Here is a 20766-nt window from a genome sequence, read left to right on the forward strand (position 1 = left end):
CTGCAACTCCCTATGTAGCCCAAACTGACCTTGACTAGTGACGGTTATCCCACCTCAGCTTCCCCAGAGTCCCGATTACAGGAACGAACTGTGTGCTGCTCGGTAAGGCTTTATTTCCATCTAGGCCGGAGGCTTCTGTGTGCTGCCTTCATTCTAGGCCTTTCCCCAAGTAGGCTTTGCTCATGGTTGTAGAAGGTCTAAGCTTCAGTTCTCAAATGGAGGCCATCACTTCAGGTCACTTTCTTAAGAGAGAAGATTATTAGTTTTAGAACTATTCTTAGAAATCTCAAAATTTCCCCTGTGTCTGTTTGGACTTGAATCATGTATTTTGTTCTTAAAGCAAATTCAGGATATGGCTTTGATTTTAGGCCTGAGTTTCCTAGTCACTATGGCAAGGGGAATGACAATTACCTATAGGCCGATTGGGTCCACTATGGGAACTGGCTTAGTAGGGAACTGTTCATTGAATTAAATTTATTAGTGTGATTAAGAGAGTCTAGTGCAGAATGGAGGCTGCCTGGGCAACCACGAACGTCCACTTGAAATGAGTCCTATAAAATTTCACTGCAGCCGTTATGAAGGCAGAGTAATAAACAGAAGGAGAGAAGGAGACACTTAAGCAAGTTTTAAATGGACTTCCTTGAAAACTTTCTCTGCCGTGTCCCAGTCTAGAAGGGTGGATTTTAGCTGACTTGCTAAAGCTACTCACAGAACAGAGGAAATTCATTAACAATAATACATTATTTAGGTAGACAGCGAAGTTCAGTTATAAAGCATTCCGCCGTGCCGCGGATTCAGTTCAGACCAGGTCATCTTCCTGGTTTATGAGCAGCGAGGCTCCTCACCATGACACAGCAGAGAGGGGGAGGGGAGAGGAGGAGGGGCGCGGTTTCTGTTTCTCTGCTGCTAGCCCTGTGGTTTCACCGCCTAGTATTTGGTTGATTTATATTTGTACCTTCTATCAGTTGGCTTTTATTAATACGAAACTATTTCCTTCATACAGGAAGACATATATAGTTTGCATATGTCCATTCTACACAGTTGACAGGAAAATTTATTAGGTACCTAGAAGAAATAGGCAAATCGAAAGACATCTTATTACTACTCAGAATTGCCTTGACTTATTGTGGCTGAATGCTAATAGGTGGATAATTTTTCTATTTTTTCTTCTTTTTTTTAATTTGGACTGTTTGGATGGAAGTTAAGACTAGCAAAAACTCTGTGATAGATTAATGAGTCTTAAAAAATCTATTTAATTAAGGAATTTAATGAAAACTTTATAGATTTCTTGGTTACCCTGTTTTTCTCATTCCCTTCTCATTTCTATCTCTCTCTCTCTATATATATATGTATATATATATTTAAAATAATCTATAGGTTGTTATATATATATATACACATACACATACATGCATACTAGTTACTAGTAAGTATAGCTAACATGCACAATTACATTTTCTGAAAATATCTAAAAATAAGATTAAAAGAAAGCTAGATCAGATTTTTTTTTTCTTTTTTTCGGAGCTGGGGACCGAACCCAGGGGCTTGTGCTTGCTAGGCAAGCGCTCTACCACTGAGCTAAATCCCCAACCCCGTGCCAGATTATTCTTACTATGACTTACTTAGTCTTATAAATCTACCAGTCACTGAAATACCTTTTTTTTGTTTTTCTTTTCTTTTTTTGTTTTTTGTTTTTTTGGTATTTCTGTATGCACGAACAGTTGGATGAGAATACAGAAATGATTCAAATTGTAGCTGGAAACTTCTGTAGTTTGTCCCTCTGTACTTCCAGAGAAAATAGATCCTACTAGAACACAGCACTCTGACTCAGGGTCAGTGGATAAAAATAAAGTATGGGGTAAATGAGTCTTCGTTTCTCATTTGTTTGAATTTATCGTATAGAAGACTATTCAATCTGTAAGCACTTTTGTGATTACCTGCTGATGAAAAATACATTCTTTGGTTATTTTGTCTGGATTTGGTATCTCTAACTGTATTTATGTTCCTTTTTTGTTTACTAGCATATATCAATTGTGTGCAATAATAGGTTTCAGAAGGACCTGTACTAGTTGTTTATTAACTAATACATATATTCCACACATGTACTATAATGTGTTTGGCCACACACCCTCAGTGCCTTTTACTGTTACCATTCTACTGTTGTTCTCCCTTGTTCCAAATAGTTCTTTTTACTTTCCTGTTCCTCTTCTTCTCTGCTAGAGTCTGAATATCAGAAAAAAACACAATATTTGCCCTTTTTGAGCTTAATGCCATACCATATTCTATCCATTTCCCTGCAAATGACAGGATTTTTGTTGTTAATTTGTGATGATTGAGTTATATTATGTTATATATGTATGTAGATCCCTGTGCTGCTCAGTTTTTGTCATTTGTTTTGATAGAGGTTCTCACTATGTAGCCCTTGACTGGCCCAGGACCATTATATTGCCTTGAACTCAGAGAGATCTAACCTATCTTCTAAGTGCTTGATTTAAAGGCATATTCTACCACACACATATTATATGCCTGAAGAGGATGTTTGATCTCTTAGAATTTGAGTTAAAGATGATCATGAAACCAGCATGCAGATGCAGGGAACTGAACCAGGTCCTCAAGAACAGTAAGTGATGATCTTAGCTGCTGAGCCATTCATTGCTCTGGCTCTAAGTTTTTGTCAACCTGACACAAACTCTAGTCACTTGGGAAGAGGGAATCTTAGTTGAGGAATTGTTCCTGTCCGATTGCCCTATAGTTAAGTCTGTGGGCTATTTTCTTGATTAATGATTGATGTGGGAAGACTCAGTTGACTGAGTGTTGTCCCCTGATCAAGTGGTCTTCTGGTACATAAGGAAGCAGGCTGAGCTAGCCTGGAAAAGCAAGGCAATAGGGCAACATTCCTTCATGCTCTCTCTTTGGGTTCCTGACTTTAGGGTCTTGCCTTGGCTTCCTTTGATAATGGGCTGTAACCTATAAGATAAATCAACCTCTCAGGTTGATTTTTGTCAGTGTTCTATCATAGCAACAGAGAAACTAGGACCACCACATTTTCTTTATCCACTTATTTGTTTATAGGTATCTATACTGATCCCATAACTTAACTTGGCAGTGCTGTGGTACATAAAAGTGTATAGTCTATTACATGTTAACTCATTCCTTCAGGAATGTATTCAGAGTGGTAGGGCAAGACAATATATTAGTTCTACTTATTAGAGTATTAATATATCTATTTTACAAATTAGTTCATATATTAATTTGTTTGAGGGACCTCTATACTGGATTCTATAGTAGCTGTACTACTTTATATCCTCTCAATTTCAGTGACCTGTTGTTCATTCAAAAAATATTGTTTATATCCATGTGCTTGTATAGTTTTGTAGCTTGTTTTGCTATTGAGTTATAGTTTTCTTTCATTGTCTGAATTATTTCAGTTGTTTTCCTGTTTGTTTACAAAAACTTGGGGTCTAAAATGTGATGTATTTTATTGGTTGTGACTTGGGCTGTTTCCTTAGTTGTTGGTTTAAATATTCTGGAGATCCCTGTTCATTTAGTCTATGTTTCAGTTTCACTGAAATTTCTTTGCTAATTTTTTGGCCTGGATTATTTAATCTATTGATGAGAATGGGGTATTGAAGTTATACAATCAAGATCTGGGTTTATGTGTGTGTGTTTTGGGAGATGGGTGTATCAGTGTACCATGTGTATACATTTAGAGTTGTTCTATCTTCTCGGTGAACTTCTATGTTACTATGGAGTGACCTTCTTTATGCCTTTTAATTTTGACTTGAAGTCTGCTTTGTCAGATACGAGCATAGCTATTTCTGTTTGATTTTTCTTTCTGTTTGCTTAGAACATCATTTCTCCATCCTTGCACTTATTTAAGTCTCTGTATATATTTGCTAGTAAGATGAGTTTCTTGCAGACAGCAAACAGTTGGATTTTTTTTTTCCAGTGCTGAAGATCAAATTCAGGGCATTATGTATGGCACTCTACTACCAATTTTTTTTAATTGATTCTACATGTTTTAGAGAGCTAAGGTTATGTTAGAGTTATTATTGAAAGTGAAGTTCTCCATTTTTCATATTAGACACATTTGTTTACTGGGTTAATGTTTTATTCTTCCCTAATTTTTATTTATTTAGATTTCCTGAGCTTTTGTGCTTGTACATATTTTTTCTCTTTTGTATAATGTATTTCTTATCTTTGCAATGCTGTTATACTTATACTAATTTGTGCATATAATTGAAGGTAGTTTTTTTTTTCCTTTTATCTTGAAGAATGCCTTTGATGGTTATAGTAACCTTTCAGGGATTGAAATATATCAGTCTGTGATCTTCTAGCCTTAGGGTTTATGCTAAGAATCCAATGTTATTCTCATAGATTTGTCTTTGTAAGCAACTTGATACTTTCCCCTTTCATTGTTCTTTCTATTGTCTTTACTATTGACAGTTTAACTATCATGTGAAACAGACATGTTTCTGGTTGTATATATTTGGGATCCTACATGCCAAATGTAGAATGTCTACTTCTTTTTCTAGATTTGGGGAGTTTCCTGTTACAATTTTATTAGGTTTTATGTCTTTATTCCTTCTTTTATACACCAGATTTGATCTTTTGACAGTAGTATGCAGTCATGCTTGATTACTTTTTTATTGCTATCTAAATTTAAAAATTATTCAGTTATTTTTAATTTTTAATTTTTCTTCTGCTTTATACAAGCCTATTTGTAGTACATTTAGTTGTTCACTTGTAGTTTTTACTTAAGGTGAACTTTTTATTTTCAAGATTTTTTTTCCTTCTTCAGAGTTTCTCTTTGCTGATTTTTTTTGTACATATTGCCAAATTTCTAAGTCTTGAATTGACTTCTTTATTTCAGTCATGCATTCATTTAGCCATGTAATCACTGATGCTTTTAGAACCAGTATTTTAAGTCATCATGCATTTCCATATTTATGAGTGCAGTTATTGCAGAATTAGGACTTTTTGGAGGAGCCATATTTCTTGCTTTTTCCTATTTTTTGTGTAACTATGTTAGTTTGTGTCTGTTTGGAACAATAGCTCTCTGGCTCTTAGATGGTGGCTATCACTTAATGAACAACCTTCTCCGTGTACTTGCATGTTTAGAACTGCTCAGAGAGGGCAAAACAAACCACCACAACCGCAACAACACAAAAGCAAAAAAGTTGTAGAAATGCAATGAAATTGCTAAGAGACAACTTCTATACTTGCAAAATCATAGAATGGGAAGTTGCAAGATCACACGGAACCAACTATTACTGAAAGAGTCCTGTGGGACGGCTCATGCTTGGAGTCCCGGCCTGCAGAAGGCTGAAGCAAAAAGATCACTGTGGGCTCAAGGCCATCCTGGGCTGCCCAGTGAGTTCCAGTGCAGCCTGAGCTATAACGTGAGACTGTTGAAAAAAATTGCTAAAAGTATAATTATTAATAATCAAACAAAAGAACTGGCAGCAAGGTTAAATAAAAGGAAAGAAAAAGACCAAGAGGAAGAAAATCAGTATCCAATTATGAAGAAAGAAAATATTAAAACTTAAAGATTAATAAAAATAAAGCATGAAAGAGGTTTTTAAAAGTAAAGACAATTAGTAAAATTATTATTAGATGTACAGAGATAAAATGGAGACGCTTCCGTTGGGATCCACCAGGTCTAGAGTGGGTTATGGATCCTCAATGGCATCTATGGTAATCCCTTTCTCCTCTCACTGTGGAGATTGGTGCTGTATTGTTTGATAAAGGCTGGGCCGGTCAGGAGTAACTTGTCAACTCCAAGACTGCATTCACTTTAAAGCTTATTATATTTGTGTGCCAAGAGCTGCTTGAGGTCCGAGTGAGCTCAGGGGCCTAGGAACCGAGTGGGACAGGCAAGCAGAGCACCCGACTTGGGGTGGAGAGAGAGTCCAGGAGTCCAGGCGCCCGGTCGACAGGTCTCACTCAGCACCTTCAGATCACCCCCAGCTGTGAGGCACCCTGCGGGAGGCAGGGGCTGGGGAAATTGATAGGACCTGGACCCAGAATGCTTGGACCCACCCAGCAGTGTACCACATGTGGAGGTGAGGCAGCTTTGGAGGTCAAGCAACGCATAGTCACGACCTGGTCCCTTGACTTCTCAGCCTCCACGATATTCTACAGGCAGTGTGGTTTGCTCTAGGCCACAGAGGGCAGGCCTTTAGTTCCCTGCTGCCTAAACTCAGTGGGTCCAGTCTGTGTCTGATTCCTCTCTTCCCATGGCTGCTTCACTTGTTCATTTCCTACCCTGATGTTGTGGTACGGCGTCCTCAGGCTCTTGACTAGTGATTGCTTCATGTTCTTAGGACTCAAGAGTAGCTCACTCTCAAGTAGTAGGATGCTGCTGCCTCCCCTGCAGACCCTTCAGGTATGGGGAGCATTGTAATGAATTTCTCTTCAGTGTTAGCCTACCACACAGTGGCCTTCGTCATACAAAATCCCCTTGAGTTTAAGGCTTGCGAGTATGTGGGTTTTCTCCTGCAGCCTTTTGTCTCTGGGGCAGCCTGCCTTGCCTTGTGGTTCTATCTTTGGTTCCCCAGTAACCTTGTCTCTCAGGAAGCTGAGGTTGGAGCTATGGATTGTTTTCTACTTCTGTCCGCATGACCTTTCTGTTTCTCTATGCTTTTTCTCTTTTTCCCGGCCCCTCTCTTGAATCCCAGCGCTCCTCCATCTTTTCTTGAAACCGTCTTGTTACCCCACCTCTTCTCACTCTCAGTATTCCATAAAGGTGCCCTCCGATCTGCCTGGAACTTAACACAGAACTCACCCGGAATCCTGTACTTAGAGAATCTCAGTGCTCCCGAGGGAACCCAGCACATTGCAGGATCAGAGGTAGAGGATCAGCGAAAGAGCATCACTGTTCGTCAGCATTGCAGTTCAAGATGGGAGGGCACGGGAGCGCATGCCCTTAAGTGCAGAACTCGGGAAGCTGAGGCTGGCAGGACGGTCAGGAGTGTGAAGCCAGTCTGGGTTTACACCGTAAGGCACTGTCACAAAATAAGAATATAGGAAACAAAATAAAATACACAAAGCCAAAACTCCAAATCATGTACAACTATCGTTTTAAATGATCTGACATAATTTTATTGGTATTTATCATATTAGCACTGCAGTCAATAAACTAATACTATGTGGGCCGGACTTAGTGTTAGGGTACTTGGCCAACATGTGCTTTCCTAGGTTCAATTTCCTGCTCTGAAAACAAAACTTAATACAAAACCCACCACGTTCTAGAATTAGGAGTTACAGTAAGATAAGTAATGCAGCAACAGGAATACAGACAAGGTATTGAGAGCCTAGCAAAACAGTGGCTTGGTCAGGGTCACATTAATACCATGTGGTCCTGTGTCAACGCCTAACTTCCTAATGTCGATTCTTACCTGTATATAGAATAAACACATCCCATGCCTTTAGTTCACTCATGAGAACCAATGTGATGAAATTGTTTCCAAGGGCGACAGAGCTTGGAAAGACAGTAGAAAGCAGTGAAGAGGTGAGTGGCTTGGGCCCCAGGCTTTTAGGTTATTCTTTGAAGGGGACAGAATTCAGTTACACTTTTTTTTTTTTTTTTTTTTTTGGTTCTTTTTTTTCCGGAGCTGGGGACCGAACCCAGGGCCTTGGGCTTCCTAGGTAAGCGCTCTACCACTGAGCTAAATCCCCAGCCCCCAGTTACACTTTTACTAGATAAGAATTTAGGGAACACCCATAGAGAAGAGGAAGGGGAGGGGTTAGGGGGATGTTGGCCCAGAAACCACTGGGAAAGGGAATAACAATCGAAATGTAAATAAGAAACACCCAAGTTAATAAAGATGAAAAAAAAAAAGAATTTAGAACCTAACATTGACCACTGTAGACTATGAGTTATTAAATTGTGAGGAAATGGTCAAAGTGTATTCCGTAATGACATAATCCTCATATGAAATTGTTCTTATGTGACACTGGAAGGCCCGTCTTGCTCTGTCTTTTCAGTTTTGGATACGTTTCCTTGATGAAAGCCAGAGCCTTTCCGCTCGAACGTCTTGCTTCTGAACATTGTAATCAACACTGCCCATGTGGCCTCCGGTGATATTAGCGAGTCTTTTTTGGTAGAGAGCGATGGTTATACAGTCTTCTTCTTCAGAATCACTCCGAACTTAGTGGCTACAGTAAAACTTTCATAAAGATCCCTAGAAATTAAAATTATAGCATAAATATACACCAAGCTTTTTCTAACATTTTGTTATCAGATTTCAGGGTAATTATTAACATTTTTACATTTTATTAAGAAATGAATATTTATGTACTTGACCAAAATAAAGTTGAATCATTTTAGGTAATTATGGAAACAGTTTCCACATTAAACAGTGTAACTGCTTATTAGTTAATTGCTGAATGATTACCTATTAGTTATTAATATTGTTTAGTAACAACTTTCACTTGAAATGATTATATTGGCCATTTAACTTAATTAAGTTTCTCACTTTTTTTGATGCTTTTAGAAAAGATTGGGAGACCTTATGCAGTTTAACCCTCAAGCAATTAGGCGAGGCAAATACCATGGTAACAGAAGGTAATCATTTCCTTACTTTAGCTAAAGGTTTTAGGAACAAAGAAATCTCTCAGCTCCTCGGTTGAAACCCAGCTTTCTCTTGAGACTGGCATTGTCTCTTCCCTAGAAGAGGGCTCAATTGTAAATGGGGACAACATGCCCGTGAGCTGGATCTCTTTGTCAAAGGTGATTAAAAAGCTACCCCTTCTTAACCAACAGGAACTGTGATCTGGTCTTTGATTTTATACATTTTATATTGAGAATATCATTCATGCATATAACATGTTTTGATCAAATTCTCCTTCCAAATCCTAGTGTTCCCTATACCCTCCTAATTTCATTGGTTCTTTCCCCGTTTTCTTTCTGTTTTTTAAAAACGCACTGAATTTCCTTATGCTGCTTCTATATGCATGGGTATAGGACCACCTAAGATTTCTAGCTGTCAGGGACCACATCCTGAAGACTTACTCTGTTTCCCCAGTGGCTGTCTGTTGCCAGTACTATTGGTAGGACTTCATAAGAACCCCCAACCCCCAAGCATGCTGGGATTTGGCTGGCTTCAATTTTTGCATGCAGACACAGCCTCAGAGAGTTCAAATGTGAGTAGCCCTGCCAACAGTCTTCTTGCCCCTCTTCTGCAATGATCCCTGAGCTTTGTGACATGGAAGTCACATTTAGAGCTTTTCTTTCTTTTGTTTTTCTTGTTCTGAATTAAACTTGAAATCTCATTGGTATGTTCTCATTGACAAAAAGATGACAACCTCTCCTAACCATCTCCTTGCTGTCAAATAAAATCACTTAAGGTGTATTTTTCAATACATAATTTATAATTTTGACAGGTAATTTATTAATATTTATTTGGCTAGTACTGAGTGTTCCCAAGCAGAAAGTCTACTAGATTAGCCATCATGAGGCAAATTTCACAACTAATTTATCAAAAACTCTGGTCATGGTGGTGTATACCTATAATCCCACCACCCAGGAAAGTGAGACATGAGGATTGTGGGTGCAAGGCCAGTCTCAAAGGAAACTTTCTGAAAAGAAACAAACAAGCATGAAACAAAACACATAAAACAACCCCCCCCCCAGGCTTTTACTAGAATTTTCATTCTTATTGCATAGTTTCTGAATGTATCATAGAAATTAAAAGCAAACAACAGCAACAAAAACAACAAACTGAGTATGTTGTTAAAAATGCTAGTATGAGGGTCTGTAGACATTGCTCCTAGTTAACATTAAGCGTTCTCGCACTGGCACCATGTGGCGGCTCCCAGTTCCCGGCACATGGACATCAGAGACTGGGAATGATAGGAGAATAAAGGCTTTACGTATTACAAGTCCGTCTAAAAACACGCACGCACAATGCTGTCTCTACCCAGCAAAGCTCCTGAATATTCACACTTGCCTTTAGTTTTGAATTCCACATTGTGATGTCATAGAAACTGTAAGCCCAATGAAATTCAGGGGCTCACGGTACTTTCTGTTTAGTTTAAGATTAAAAATCCACTTAATACTTGGTGGGTGAAGGTGCTTGTTTTGCAAGCCTGACAACCTGGTTCCGTCCCCGGCATCCATGTAAAAGTAGGAGAGAAATGACTCCACAAAGTTGCCCTCTGACCCCCACACATGTGCCATGATGGGAGCTGGCTGGCACACATAAACCTATCACACACACACACACACACACACACACACACACACACACACACACACCACACACACACACAGACACACCACACACACACACACACACAGACAGACACAGACATACACAAACACACACACACAATTATTACACTACTGAAGTCTTGATAGACCAAAAGGACGTTTTACACTAAAAGGAACATTTTTAGTTTCTCCATTTCCCTTTTCAAGACTTGTTGTGATTTAATTATGTTATAGTTAAAACTGCAGCGATCACAGGAAAGATCCACTGATAGTGGAGGAGTAGTAGCATGAAGCGATGTTTGATTAATGCTGTCTGACTCTCAAAGAATAATTAACAGTACTAACAGACAGAGGCAGTGTGTCTGAGGAGAGCTTTAGGAGTATTTAGAAATATTTAACGTAAAATTTAGTTGTATTTAGCTGTTCATATGATCAGAAGGAATTAACCTCCTCTTTAAGGAAACAGAATCTCTTAGCTTTAAGGGTTTCTGTGGACTCGGTAATTCATGTAAGGAGCCTAATTGCTGAATAATGGTTGTGAAGACATTTTTAGACTGCTGAGGCAGAAGCTCCTCCTGCTGTTTGCTACCACTTGGTTAGGCAAAATCCATAAAATTCAAGTCATGAGCAAAAGTTAAGCATAAAATCCAATGTCTAGTAACCTTGATAATGAGGGAAGAGAGTGCCTGCTTGCCTAGCCTTCAAGAAGCCTCAGGTGCCATCCTCAGTCCCACATAAACCAGGCATGGGGGCACAGACCTGCCATCTCATCTCCGTACTCAGGCAAGAGGATCAGGAGTTCAAAGCCATCCTTGGCTACATGGAGAGTTTGAGGCCAGCATAGGCTTCATGGCATTCTGTCTCAATAAAACAGGAACCACAAGAACAATCCCCCAAACAGCCCTCCCCCAAGTCCAAAGAAGACTGAGAAATGTGAGATGCATAGTAAACTAGGGTCGGCAGGAGTGCGAGGGGGCAAGAGAGGGTGTGGCGAGATACGGAACACTGTACGATGTATGAAGCTGTCACGAAGGTGCATAGTAAACAAAGGGAAGCAAAGCCTTTTAAAATGTAGAAATAGAATTTTATTTATTATTGTGTGTGATCATGGGTATGTACACGCCATGGCATGCATGTAGAGGTCAGAGGTCAACTTTGTGGAGTTGGCTTTCTTTCTACCTTTACATGGATTCTGGGGCTCAATCTCAGATCACCATGCTTGAGGAGTTAATACCTTTATTTGCCGAGCTGTCTCATCAGCTCCAAAGGACTTGTCTTTAATACCACCTGTGAATGGGATGAAAGTCACTACTGAAAAACCATAAGCTACTATAAATTATTTTGATCCCTATCTGGCTTCAAATGAATGAGACCCAAACTATGATTTATTTATTAGGCTCTGCACAGTTACTGGTGGATCACCCCTCATATAAATCTCTAATGCTAGTCTGGCTACTTCCCCGACTGTGTTCCCCAAATACTTGCTGTTTGAATCTTCCTGGGTTATTTCTGCTCCAGCAGCCTGGAGTCCTGGGGAGGCATTCCACTTGGGCCAGTGCTGCTCCCTCATGACCAACGGAGACCTCATGTTCTCTCTGACTTCTCTACACTCTGTCTCTCTCCTTTCTCCTAGTCATCCCCCAACCCCACGAGTGCCCCGAGGTCCCTACTTGTGACCCCAAGCTGTGTAACTCAAAATCCACCTCACTATTCTCCCTAGTAATTGGTTGTTGCCAGTTTTATTTAACCGATAGTTTTAAATTGGGGGATAGGTTTGCACAACAAAGGCTGGTGTACCTGGGAATTTGCTTGTCTTGGTGCAACAGACAGACGAAAGTGGACAGTCTTTAAACGGTAAGAGTGGAAAAGTTGTATGTGGTAGTAGATGGTTAGGCAGGCTCAAAGTACAACACCACTACTTCACAGGAAAGATTTAAGTTCTTAAAAAAATCTATATATACACTGTGTGTGTGTGCGCATGCGTGTGTGCGTGTGTGTGTGTGTGTGTGTGTGTGTGTGTGTGTGTGACTGTGTGATTACCAGTGTTCTTGGAGGTCTGGGTGTCAGATTCCCCCATGGTAGCTGGAGTCTCAACTTGGGTTCTGGGAGTGGGTCCTCTGCAAGAGCAGTAGAAGCTTTTAACCTCTGAGCCATCTTTCTAGCCCCAAGATACTGGTTTTGTAAATACATTTACCTTTCAATTCTCTTCCTGGAATCTAGATCCAATTTTGTATGTAAATAGGTATTTCAAATTAAAACGATCCCAGTGTTACACAGCTGCCGATTAGTGGGTGAACTTTATGTTTGCTTCAACATTGTGCTGAATTACTTAGATAGCTTTCGTAAAGGTTATTTGATGTAACCTTAGTTTTCTGGTATTTCGCCAGTGATATACTGTGGGTGCAGCACAAACTTATGTTTTGACTCCATACAAATATGCTGTAATAACAGACCAGGTTGTATGTGTGTGCTGTAAAATCCTGTCTTCTGCTTATGACATAGCTGTTTAAGTAATTCATACCAGTTTGTATCTGACTGAATAAGATCTCTGTAAGATTAAGCCAGTCAGAATCCCAACATGAAAAGGGGAGATGCTAACTGTGACCCATCCTTAGTGGGAGATATAGGAACTGAGGGGGAGGGAAGAGAAATATTTCCTTGGGAGTGTGGCCATTTGTTAACTTGTCCATGTTCCGGTGGATGACCCCATGCCCATACACATAGAGGCAACAGTAACTGGACTTAGTGGGTTATAAAAAAAATTAAAAATGGAACTTGTATATAGCCCAGCTATATACCACTCCTGAGCATTTACCCAAAGGACTTTACCACACAATGGAAGCACTCGCTAACCACGTTTATCGCTAATCTTTTCGTAATAGTGAGTATGTGATACGTGGATGTTAGAGTGGACAGAGATTCTGGAACTAGGTAGGAGACTATAAAAGGGAACAGTAAGTGTGGAGAAGGGGCAGGGGCAGAGATCAAAAGGTCACATGAGGCATTGTCTTAGTGAGGCTTCCCATTGCTGTGGTAAAACTCTATCACCAAAAGCAACGTGGGGTGGAAAAGATTAGAATTTACATCTCTGAGTTCACACTCCATCACTGTGGGCAAGTCAGTCAGAGCAAGAACTCAAGGCAGTAACTGAAGGAGAGGCCAGGGAGGAACGCTGCTCTCTAGTTTAAGCCTCATGGCTGCCTCAGCCTGTTTTCTTATACACCTAGGACAGCCTGCCCCAGGGTGACATCACCTGCCATAGACCGGGTCCTCCCACATCAATCATGTGTTAAGAAAGTGCCCCACATGCTTGTGACCCCTTGTCAACCTGACACACCAGCACCTTACTATGAAAACATAACCTTTCCCTTTTTGGTCAATTTTAAGATCTCATATTAATATCATAATATAAGCTATGAATGACTTTCAAAGTTTCATATTCTTTAAAAATTAAAAAACTTTATAATTTCAGTCTCTTTAAAATATCTAAAATTTCTCTAAAATTACCAAGTTTTATTGAAATATCCAAGGTCTTATAACTGGATGTTAATGTGAAATCAGAATAAGTTACTTTCTTATTACAAGGAAGAAGAACCAGGGCACAGTCACGGGAAATTCAGAGTCGACATTAATAACTAAGTAAGAGAGTGTGCCATAGGCTTGTCTCCTGTAGGTCAGTCTCACAGAGGCATTTTCCCAATTATGTTTCTTTTTCTCTGACAACACAAACTTGTGTCAAATTCACAAAAATCTAGCCAACAAAGGCATGAGAACAAAAGGCAGGTTACTGTGCAGTAGCAGGACTCAAGCACTGGGGATTGGGGAGATAGGGAAAGATAGGGTGTAGTAAGAAAAATAACAAAAAAAAAATTTCTTGAAAAATGCTGTAATGAAGCCTAATCATATGTGTAGAATAAAAAGTGACTAGAACAGGTCATACATCTGCAATTCGATATCACCTTTTGACTTCTGTTGGTGGTTTTGAAATTTTGGCAAAAAAGCAATTTAGCCATTAACACTCATGAAATGCTTTAGGGTTCGTAAAACCTGCATTTTTATAAGAGTTTGTCTTACCACATTGAAGTTGGGTGAGTAGGAAATGGGGTGGACCTGGGAGAGTCGGGGAAGGGGAGTGAGTTTGATCAAAACACTGTGTATGTAATTCTCAAAGAACTGAAGAGAGGCAGATAAGGTTTATTATTTAACAGTGCCCAGTATAATAAGCTCTTCCGATACCCTAAATAGTTGCTCTGATTCCTTAATAGTCGTGGGATGCTTCATCATGAGAATCTTCCCCAACATTTAACACCTTACTCCCCACAAGACGTTTGGTTAATAGGAACTTACCAGAGGTTTGAGGACTTTACTACTTCAGTTTAGTATAAATCACATTAGGAGCATGGTTGCATTTCATTATATATATATATATATATATATATATATGGAATCTCATACTTGAAGTCTGGGTTATATTCTCCAGAGCCCTCAAGACTGGTAACAGCTTAAGAAAAGGATCTTCCGGGGTTGGGGATTTAGCTCAGTGGTAGAGCGCTTGCCTAGGAAGCGCAAGGCCCTGGGTTCGGTCCCCAGCTCCGAAAAAAAGAACCAAAAAAAAAAAAAAAAGAAAAGGATCTTCCAAGAAATGTTCTTACTCAGCCAAAAGCACAGTGGAAGGCCTAGTGTAGGACAGCAGGTATGTCTTCAAAACTGGGTATTTTGTTTTATTTTATGAATAAATCCAGTACTCGTGCTGAGTCAGCTTATACAGAAAGTCAAAGATGCTGAAAAACTAATACTTCACATATTCAAGGATCCTCTTCGTTAAGGAGATAAAAGTTTTCTTTTGAAGGAAAAAAGCCATACACATTAACACATTAGAATTTTGAAACTGCCACAACCATAGAACTTAATTTGTTATAAAATGAAGAAGTAATGTTTTGTTAATAAACCTGGCCTACTGCATTTGCTTCTCTGTGGTTTAAGCTCTTGTCCTTGAGAATAGGTATTATACACAGCACTAAATATGTTTGTTTCATTTTCAGTCCTATCTATTCCTGTCAAATACATGTCATATTTATTCATCCGTATTTTTTATTAGAATTTGCAAACAGGGCATTTTAAAGATAAATGAAAATAAAATGGAAACCACTTCCCTGCGGCGGAAATTTCCAGAATGGATGTCAACGCAGAATAAAAGCTGTGCCACACAAGAAAAGGTAATTGTTCATTGATTATTTGTCCAGATGGGAAATCCTGTTTGAGTTTGACTATGCAGTGTGTCACCCCATTTGTTTGTAAGCTTCGGGGTCATTGTTGAGGTAAAACTTTCTGTTGTGTGAATGAACCAGGACCAAGCTGTTGAAAGGTAAATGGGACTCAATTTTAAATACGTTTTATGAAATGAGATTCCCTAGTGTATTTCGTCTCTCGTTTATAGTTAGCGTTCACAGCTGACGTTACTTGTTTGTTCCATAATAATTTATACAATATTACTGTTGGCGATTTTTTTTTTTTGTTAAATTAGTTTGAGTCCTTGAAGACTTAAGATCTGATAATTAGCCACCAACATTTTAAGGCCACATTATTGTGTCTAGGATGTTAATGTGATTATCAGGAAAAAAAGACAAGTAAATTAAATGACTTCATAAAAAAAAGATTGGGAGTTTGAAAATAGAATTGTGAGGAAAAATAATTTTATGGTAGTATGGCTTTACCTTTTTAAAATTGACCTTATGACTTCTTACTCTGTAATATAAAACTCAGTGCTATAAATTTCTCTAGTGGACTTTATTATTTCAGTGAACACTTACGACTAACTATGATATTTCTTTGTGCCTATTTTGAATTTTGCTCAACTCAAGGCAAGCATTCAGAAGAGTGTTCTTGAAGATGACCTCCCATTCTTAGAATTTACTGGATCTGTTGTTTACAGTTATGAGGCCAGCGATTGCTCTTTCCTGTCTGAAGACATTAGGTAAGGGATTGGAAGTTCTTGCTGTCAAATTTATACCCTTAAGAGATAGTGAGTGATATTTCTGAGTTCCTCGCTTTACAATGGAAGTGTATTTCAGAAGCTTTTTACATGTATCATGTCACTAAGTTGCATTTTACTTTTAAAAATACAAAATAAACTCACTAAATTAAATTAGTAAGGTACCTAATTAGTTAATCAGTAACCTTTTCTACTTCATTAGATAAGTTTTTATTTTGGTGCTTAAGATATAAAATACAATATAAAACTATTGAAGACAACTGTTTACCAATTTAGGAAAAAATGAAAATGTTATTTAATCTCTAAGTATTTTTATATCTTATTAAAACATCGCTGATTTAAATAATGTTTATGACTCTGTTTTATGTTATTTAAAATTTATTTTTACCTTTTTAAAAAAAATTTATTGGATATACTTCTTTACTTACATTTCAAATGTTATTCCCCTTCCTGGTTTCCTGTCCATAAGCCCCCATTCCCTCCCCCTCCCGCTCCCCCATACAGGTATTCCCCTTATACATCCCCCTTATTGCCTGCCCATATTCCCCTGCACTGGGGGTCCAACTTTGGCAGGACCAAGGGCTTCCCCTTCCACTGGTGCCCCAACAAGGCTATTCTCTGCTACATATGCAGTTGGAGCCCTGGGTCAGTCCATGTATAGTCTTTCGGTAGTGGTTTAATCCCTGGAAGCTCTGGTTGCTTGGCATTGTTGTTTTTATGGGGTTTCAAGCTCTTTCAACTCTTTCAATCCTTCCTCTAATTCTCCCCAAGGGGGTCCTATTCTCAGTTAGGTGGTTTGCTGCTAGCATTGACCTCTGTATTGGACATGCTCTGGATGTGTCTCTCAGGAGAGATCTTTATCTGGTCCCTTTGAGCATGCACTTTCTAGCTTCATCAATCTTATCTAATTTTGGTGGTTGTGTATATATATGGGCCACATGTGGGGCAGGCTCTGAATGGCCATTCCTTGAGTCACTGCTCTAAACTTTGCTTCCATATCCCCTTCTATGGATATTTTTTCCCCTTTTAAGAAGGAGTGGGAGCATCCGCATTTTGGTCATCCTTCTTCTTGAGCTTCCTGTGGTCTGTGGATTGCATCTTGGGTAATTCGAGCTTTTTGCCTAATATCCACGTATCAATGAGTACATACCAAGTGTGTTTTTCTGTGATTGAATAACCTCACTCAGGATGATATTTTCTAGTTCATTCCATTTGCCTATGAATTTCATGAAGACATTGTTTTTGATAGCTGAGTAGTACTCCATTGTGTAGATGTACCACATTTTTTGAATTCAGTCCTCTGTTGAAGGGCATCTGGGTTCTTTCCAGCTTCTGGCTATTATAAATAAGGCTGCTATGAACATAGTGGAGCATGTGTCTTTGTTGTACGTTGGAGCATCTTTTGGGTATATGCCCAAGAGAGGTATAGCTGGGTCCTCAGGTAGTGGAATATCCAATTTTCTGAGGAAACTCTAGACTGACTTCTAGAGTGTTTGTACTAGTCTGCAATCCCACCGACAATAGAGGAGTGTCCCTCTTTCTGTACATCCTTGCCAGCATCTGCTGTCACCTGAGTTTTTTATCTTAGCCATTCTGACTGGTATGAGGTGGAATCTCAGGGTTGCATTTCCCTGATGACTAAAGATGTTGAACATTTCTTTAGGTGCTTTTTGGCCATTCAATAACCTCAGCTGACAATGTTTTGTTTAGCTCTGTACTCCATTTTTTAATACGGTTATTTGGCTCTCTGGAGTTCAACTTTTTGAGTTCTTTGTATATTTTGGATATTAGCCCACTATCAGATGTAGGATTGGTAAAGATCTTTTCCCAATCTATTGGTTGCCATTTTGTCCTAATGACAGTGTCTTTTGCTTTACAAAAGCTTTGCAGTTTTATGAGTTCCCTTTTGTCGATTCTTGATCTTAGAGCATAAACCATTGGTGTTTTGTTCAGGAAATTTTCTCCAGTGCCCATGTGTTCGAGATGCTTCCCCACTTTTTCTTCTATTAGTTTGAGTGTATCTGGTTTGATGTGGAGGTCCTTGATCCACTTGGACTTAAGCTTTGTACAGGGTGATAAGCATGGATCAATATGCATTCTTCTACATAGTGACCTCCAGTTGAACCAGCACCATTTGCTGAAAATGCTATCTTTCTTCCATTGGATGGTTTTAGCTCCTTTGTCAAAGATCAAGTGATTATAGTATGTGGGTTCATTTCTGGGTCTTCAATTCTGTTCCACTGATCTATCTGCCTGCCTCTTTACCAATACCATACAGTTTTTATGACTATTGCTCTGTAATACTGCTTGAAGTCAGGGATGGTGATTCCCCCAGAAGTTCTTTTATTGTTGAGTATAGTTTTTGCTATCCTGGGTTTTTTGTTATTCCAAATGAATTTGCAAATTGCTCTATCTCTATAAAGAATTGAGTAGGAATTTTGATGGGGATTGCATTGAATCTGTAGATTGTTTTCGGCAAAATGGCCATCTTTACTATATTCATCCTGCCAATCCATGAGCATGGAAGATCTTTCCATCTTCTGAGATCTTCCTCAACTTCTTTCTTCAGAGACTTGAAGTTCTTGTCATACAGATCTTTCACTTGCTTGGTTAAAGTCACACCGAGATATTTTATATTATTTGGAACTATTATGAAGGGTGTCATTTCCTTATTTTCTTTCTCAGCCTGTTTATCCTTTGAGTAGAAGAAGGCTACTGGTTTGTTTGACTTAATTTTATACCCCAACACTTTGCTGAAGTTGTTTATCAGGTTAAGTAGTTCTCCAGTGGAACTTTTGGGGTCACTTAACTACACTATCATATCATCTGCAAATAGTGATATTTTGATTTCTTCCCTTTCAATTTGTATCTCTTTGATCTCCATTTGTTGTCTGATTGCTCTGGCTAGAACTTCAAGAACTATATTGAATAAGTAGGGAGAGACTGTGGCAGCCTTGTCTAGTCCCTGATTTTAGTGGGATTGCTTCAAGTTTCTCTCCATTTAGTTTGACCTTTGCTGTGTATTGCTTTCACTATGCTTAGATATGGGCTTTGAATTCCTGATCTTTCCAGGACTTTTATCATGAAGGGGTATTGAATTTTGTCAAATGCTTTCTCAGCATCTAATGAAATGACCATGTGTTTCTTATCTTTGAGTTTGTTTATATAGTAGATTGCATTGATGGATTTTCATATATTAAACCATCCCTGCATCCCTGGGATGAAGCCTACTTGATCCTGATGGATGATCGTTTTGTTTTTTTTTTTCTTTTCTTTTCTTTTTTTTTCTTTCCAGAGCTGGGGACCGAACCTAGGGCCTTGCGCTTGCTAGGCAAGTGCTCTACCACTGAGCCAAATCCCCAACCCTGGATGATCATTTTGAGGTGTTCTTGGATTCGGTTTGCAAGAATTTTATTGAGTATTTTTGTGTCAATATTCATAAGGGAAATTGATCTGAAGTTCTCTTTCTTTGTTGAGTCTTTGTGTGGTTTTGGTATAAGAGAAATTGTGGCTTCATAGAAGGAAGTGGTAGTGCTCTGTTTCAATTTTGTGGAATAGTTTGGATAGTATTGGTATGAGGTCTTCTATGAAGGTCTGATAGATTCCTGCACTGAACCCATCTGGATCTGGGCTCTTTTTGGTTGGGAGACTTTTAATAACTGCTTCTATTTCTTTAGGAGTTATGGGGCTGTTTACATGGTTTATTTGCTCCTGATTTAACTTTGGTACCTGGTATTTGTCTAGAAAATTGTCAATTTCTTCCAGATTTTCCAGTTTTGTTGAATATAGGCTTTTGTAGTAGGATCTGATGTTTTTTTTTAATTTCTTCAGATTCTGTTGTTATGTCTCCCTTTTCATTTCTGATTTTGTTAATTTGGATACACTCTCTGTGACCTCTAGTTAGTCTGGCTAAGGGTTTATCTATCTTGTTGATTTTCTCAAAGAACCAGTTCCTGGTTTTGTTGATTCTTTGTATAGTCCTTTTCATTTCTACTTGGTTGATTTTAACTCTGAGTTTGATTATTTCCTGCCTTCCACTCCTCTTGGCTTCATTTATTTCTTTTTGTTCTAGAGCTTTTAGCTGTGCTGTCAAACTGCTGACATATGCTCTCTCCTGTTTCTTTTTGCAGGCACTCAGCGCTATGAGTTTTCCTCTTAGTACCACTTTCATTATGTCCCATAAGTTTGGGAATATTGTATCTTCATTTTCATTAAATTCTAAGAAGTCTTTAATTTCTTTCTTTATTTCTTCCTTGACCAAGTTGTCATTGAGTAGAGCATTGTTCAACTTCCATACATATGTGGGCTTTCTGTCATTCTTGTTGTTATTAGTCTTAGTCCGTTGTGATCTGATAGGATGCATGGGATTATTTCTATCTTTCTGTATCTGTTGAGGCTGTTTTGTGACCGATTACATGGTCAGTTTTGTAGAAGATTCCATGAGGTACTGAGAAGAATGTATATCCTTTTGTTTTAGGATGGAATGTTCTATCAATATCTGTTAAATCCATTTGTTTCATAACTTCTGTTAGTTTCTCTATGTCTCTGTTTAATTTCT

General features: G+C 38.8%; 1 protein-coding gene and 1 long non-coding RNA gene across 6 annotated transcripts in view; one reads left to right on the forward strand and one right to left on the reverse strand.

Moving 5' to 3' along the window:
* The window catches only part of Wrn (WRN RecQ like helicase), a 136400-nt gene that overhangs the window by 10358 nt on the left and 105276 nt on the right, over positions 1-20766 (forward strand). For 4 of the 5 annotated variants that reach the window (XR_005494933.2, XR_005494935.2, XM_063275239.1 and 1 more), the window contains exons 1-3: positions 8233-8569; positions 15315-15432; positions 16078-16190. Coding sequence is in view for 3 of the 5 variants with exons in the window: in XM_063275239.1 (XP_063131309.1) it covers positions 8517-8569; positions 15315-15432; positions 16078-16190 (284 nt within the window). In the remaining 2 variants the exon portion in view is untranslated. Of the gene's footprint in view, positions 1-8232; positions 8570-15314; positions 15433-16077; positions 16191-20766 lie in introns of those variants that run through there. The other variant, NM_001427071.1, reaches the window with a different exon arrangement.
* LOC120097496 (uncharacterized) lies at positions 5579-7582 on the reverse strand. Its single transcript, XR_005494937.2, has 2 exons — positions 7401-7582; positions 5579-7007 (listed from the first exon to the last, which is right to left on the reverse strand). It is a non-coding gene; the product is annotated as an uncharacterized LOC120097496 (long non-coding RNA).

This window comes from Rattus norvegicus, chromosome 16 (assembly GCF_036323735.1).
Source record: "Rattus norvegicus strain BN/NHsdMcwi chromosome 16, GRCr8, whole genome shotgun sequence".
Classification (NCBI taxonomy): Eukaryota; Metazoa; Chordata; class Mammalia; order Rodentia; family Muridae; genus Rattus; species Rattus norvegicus.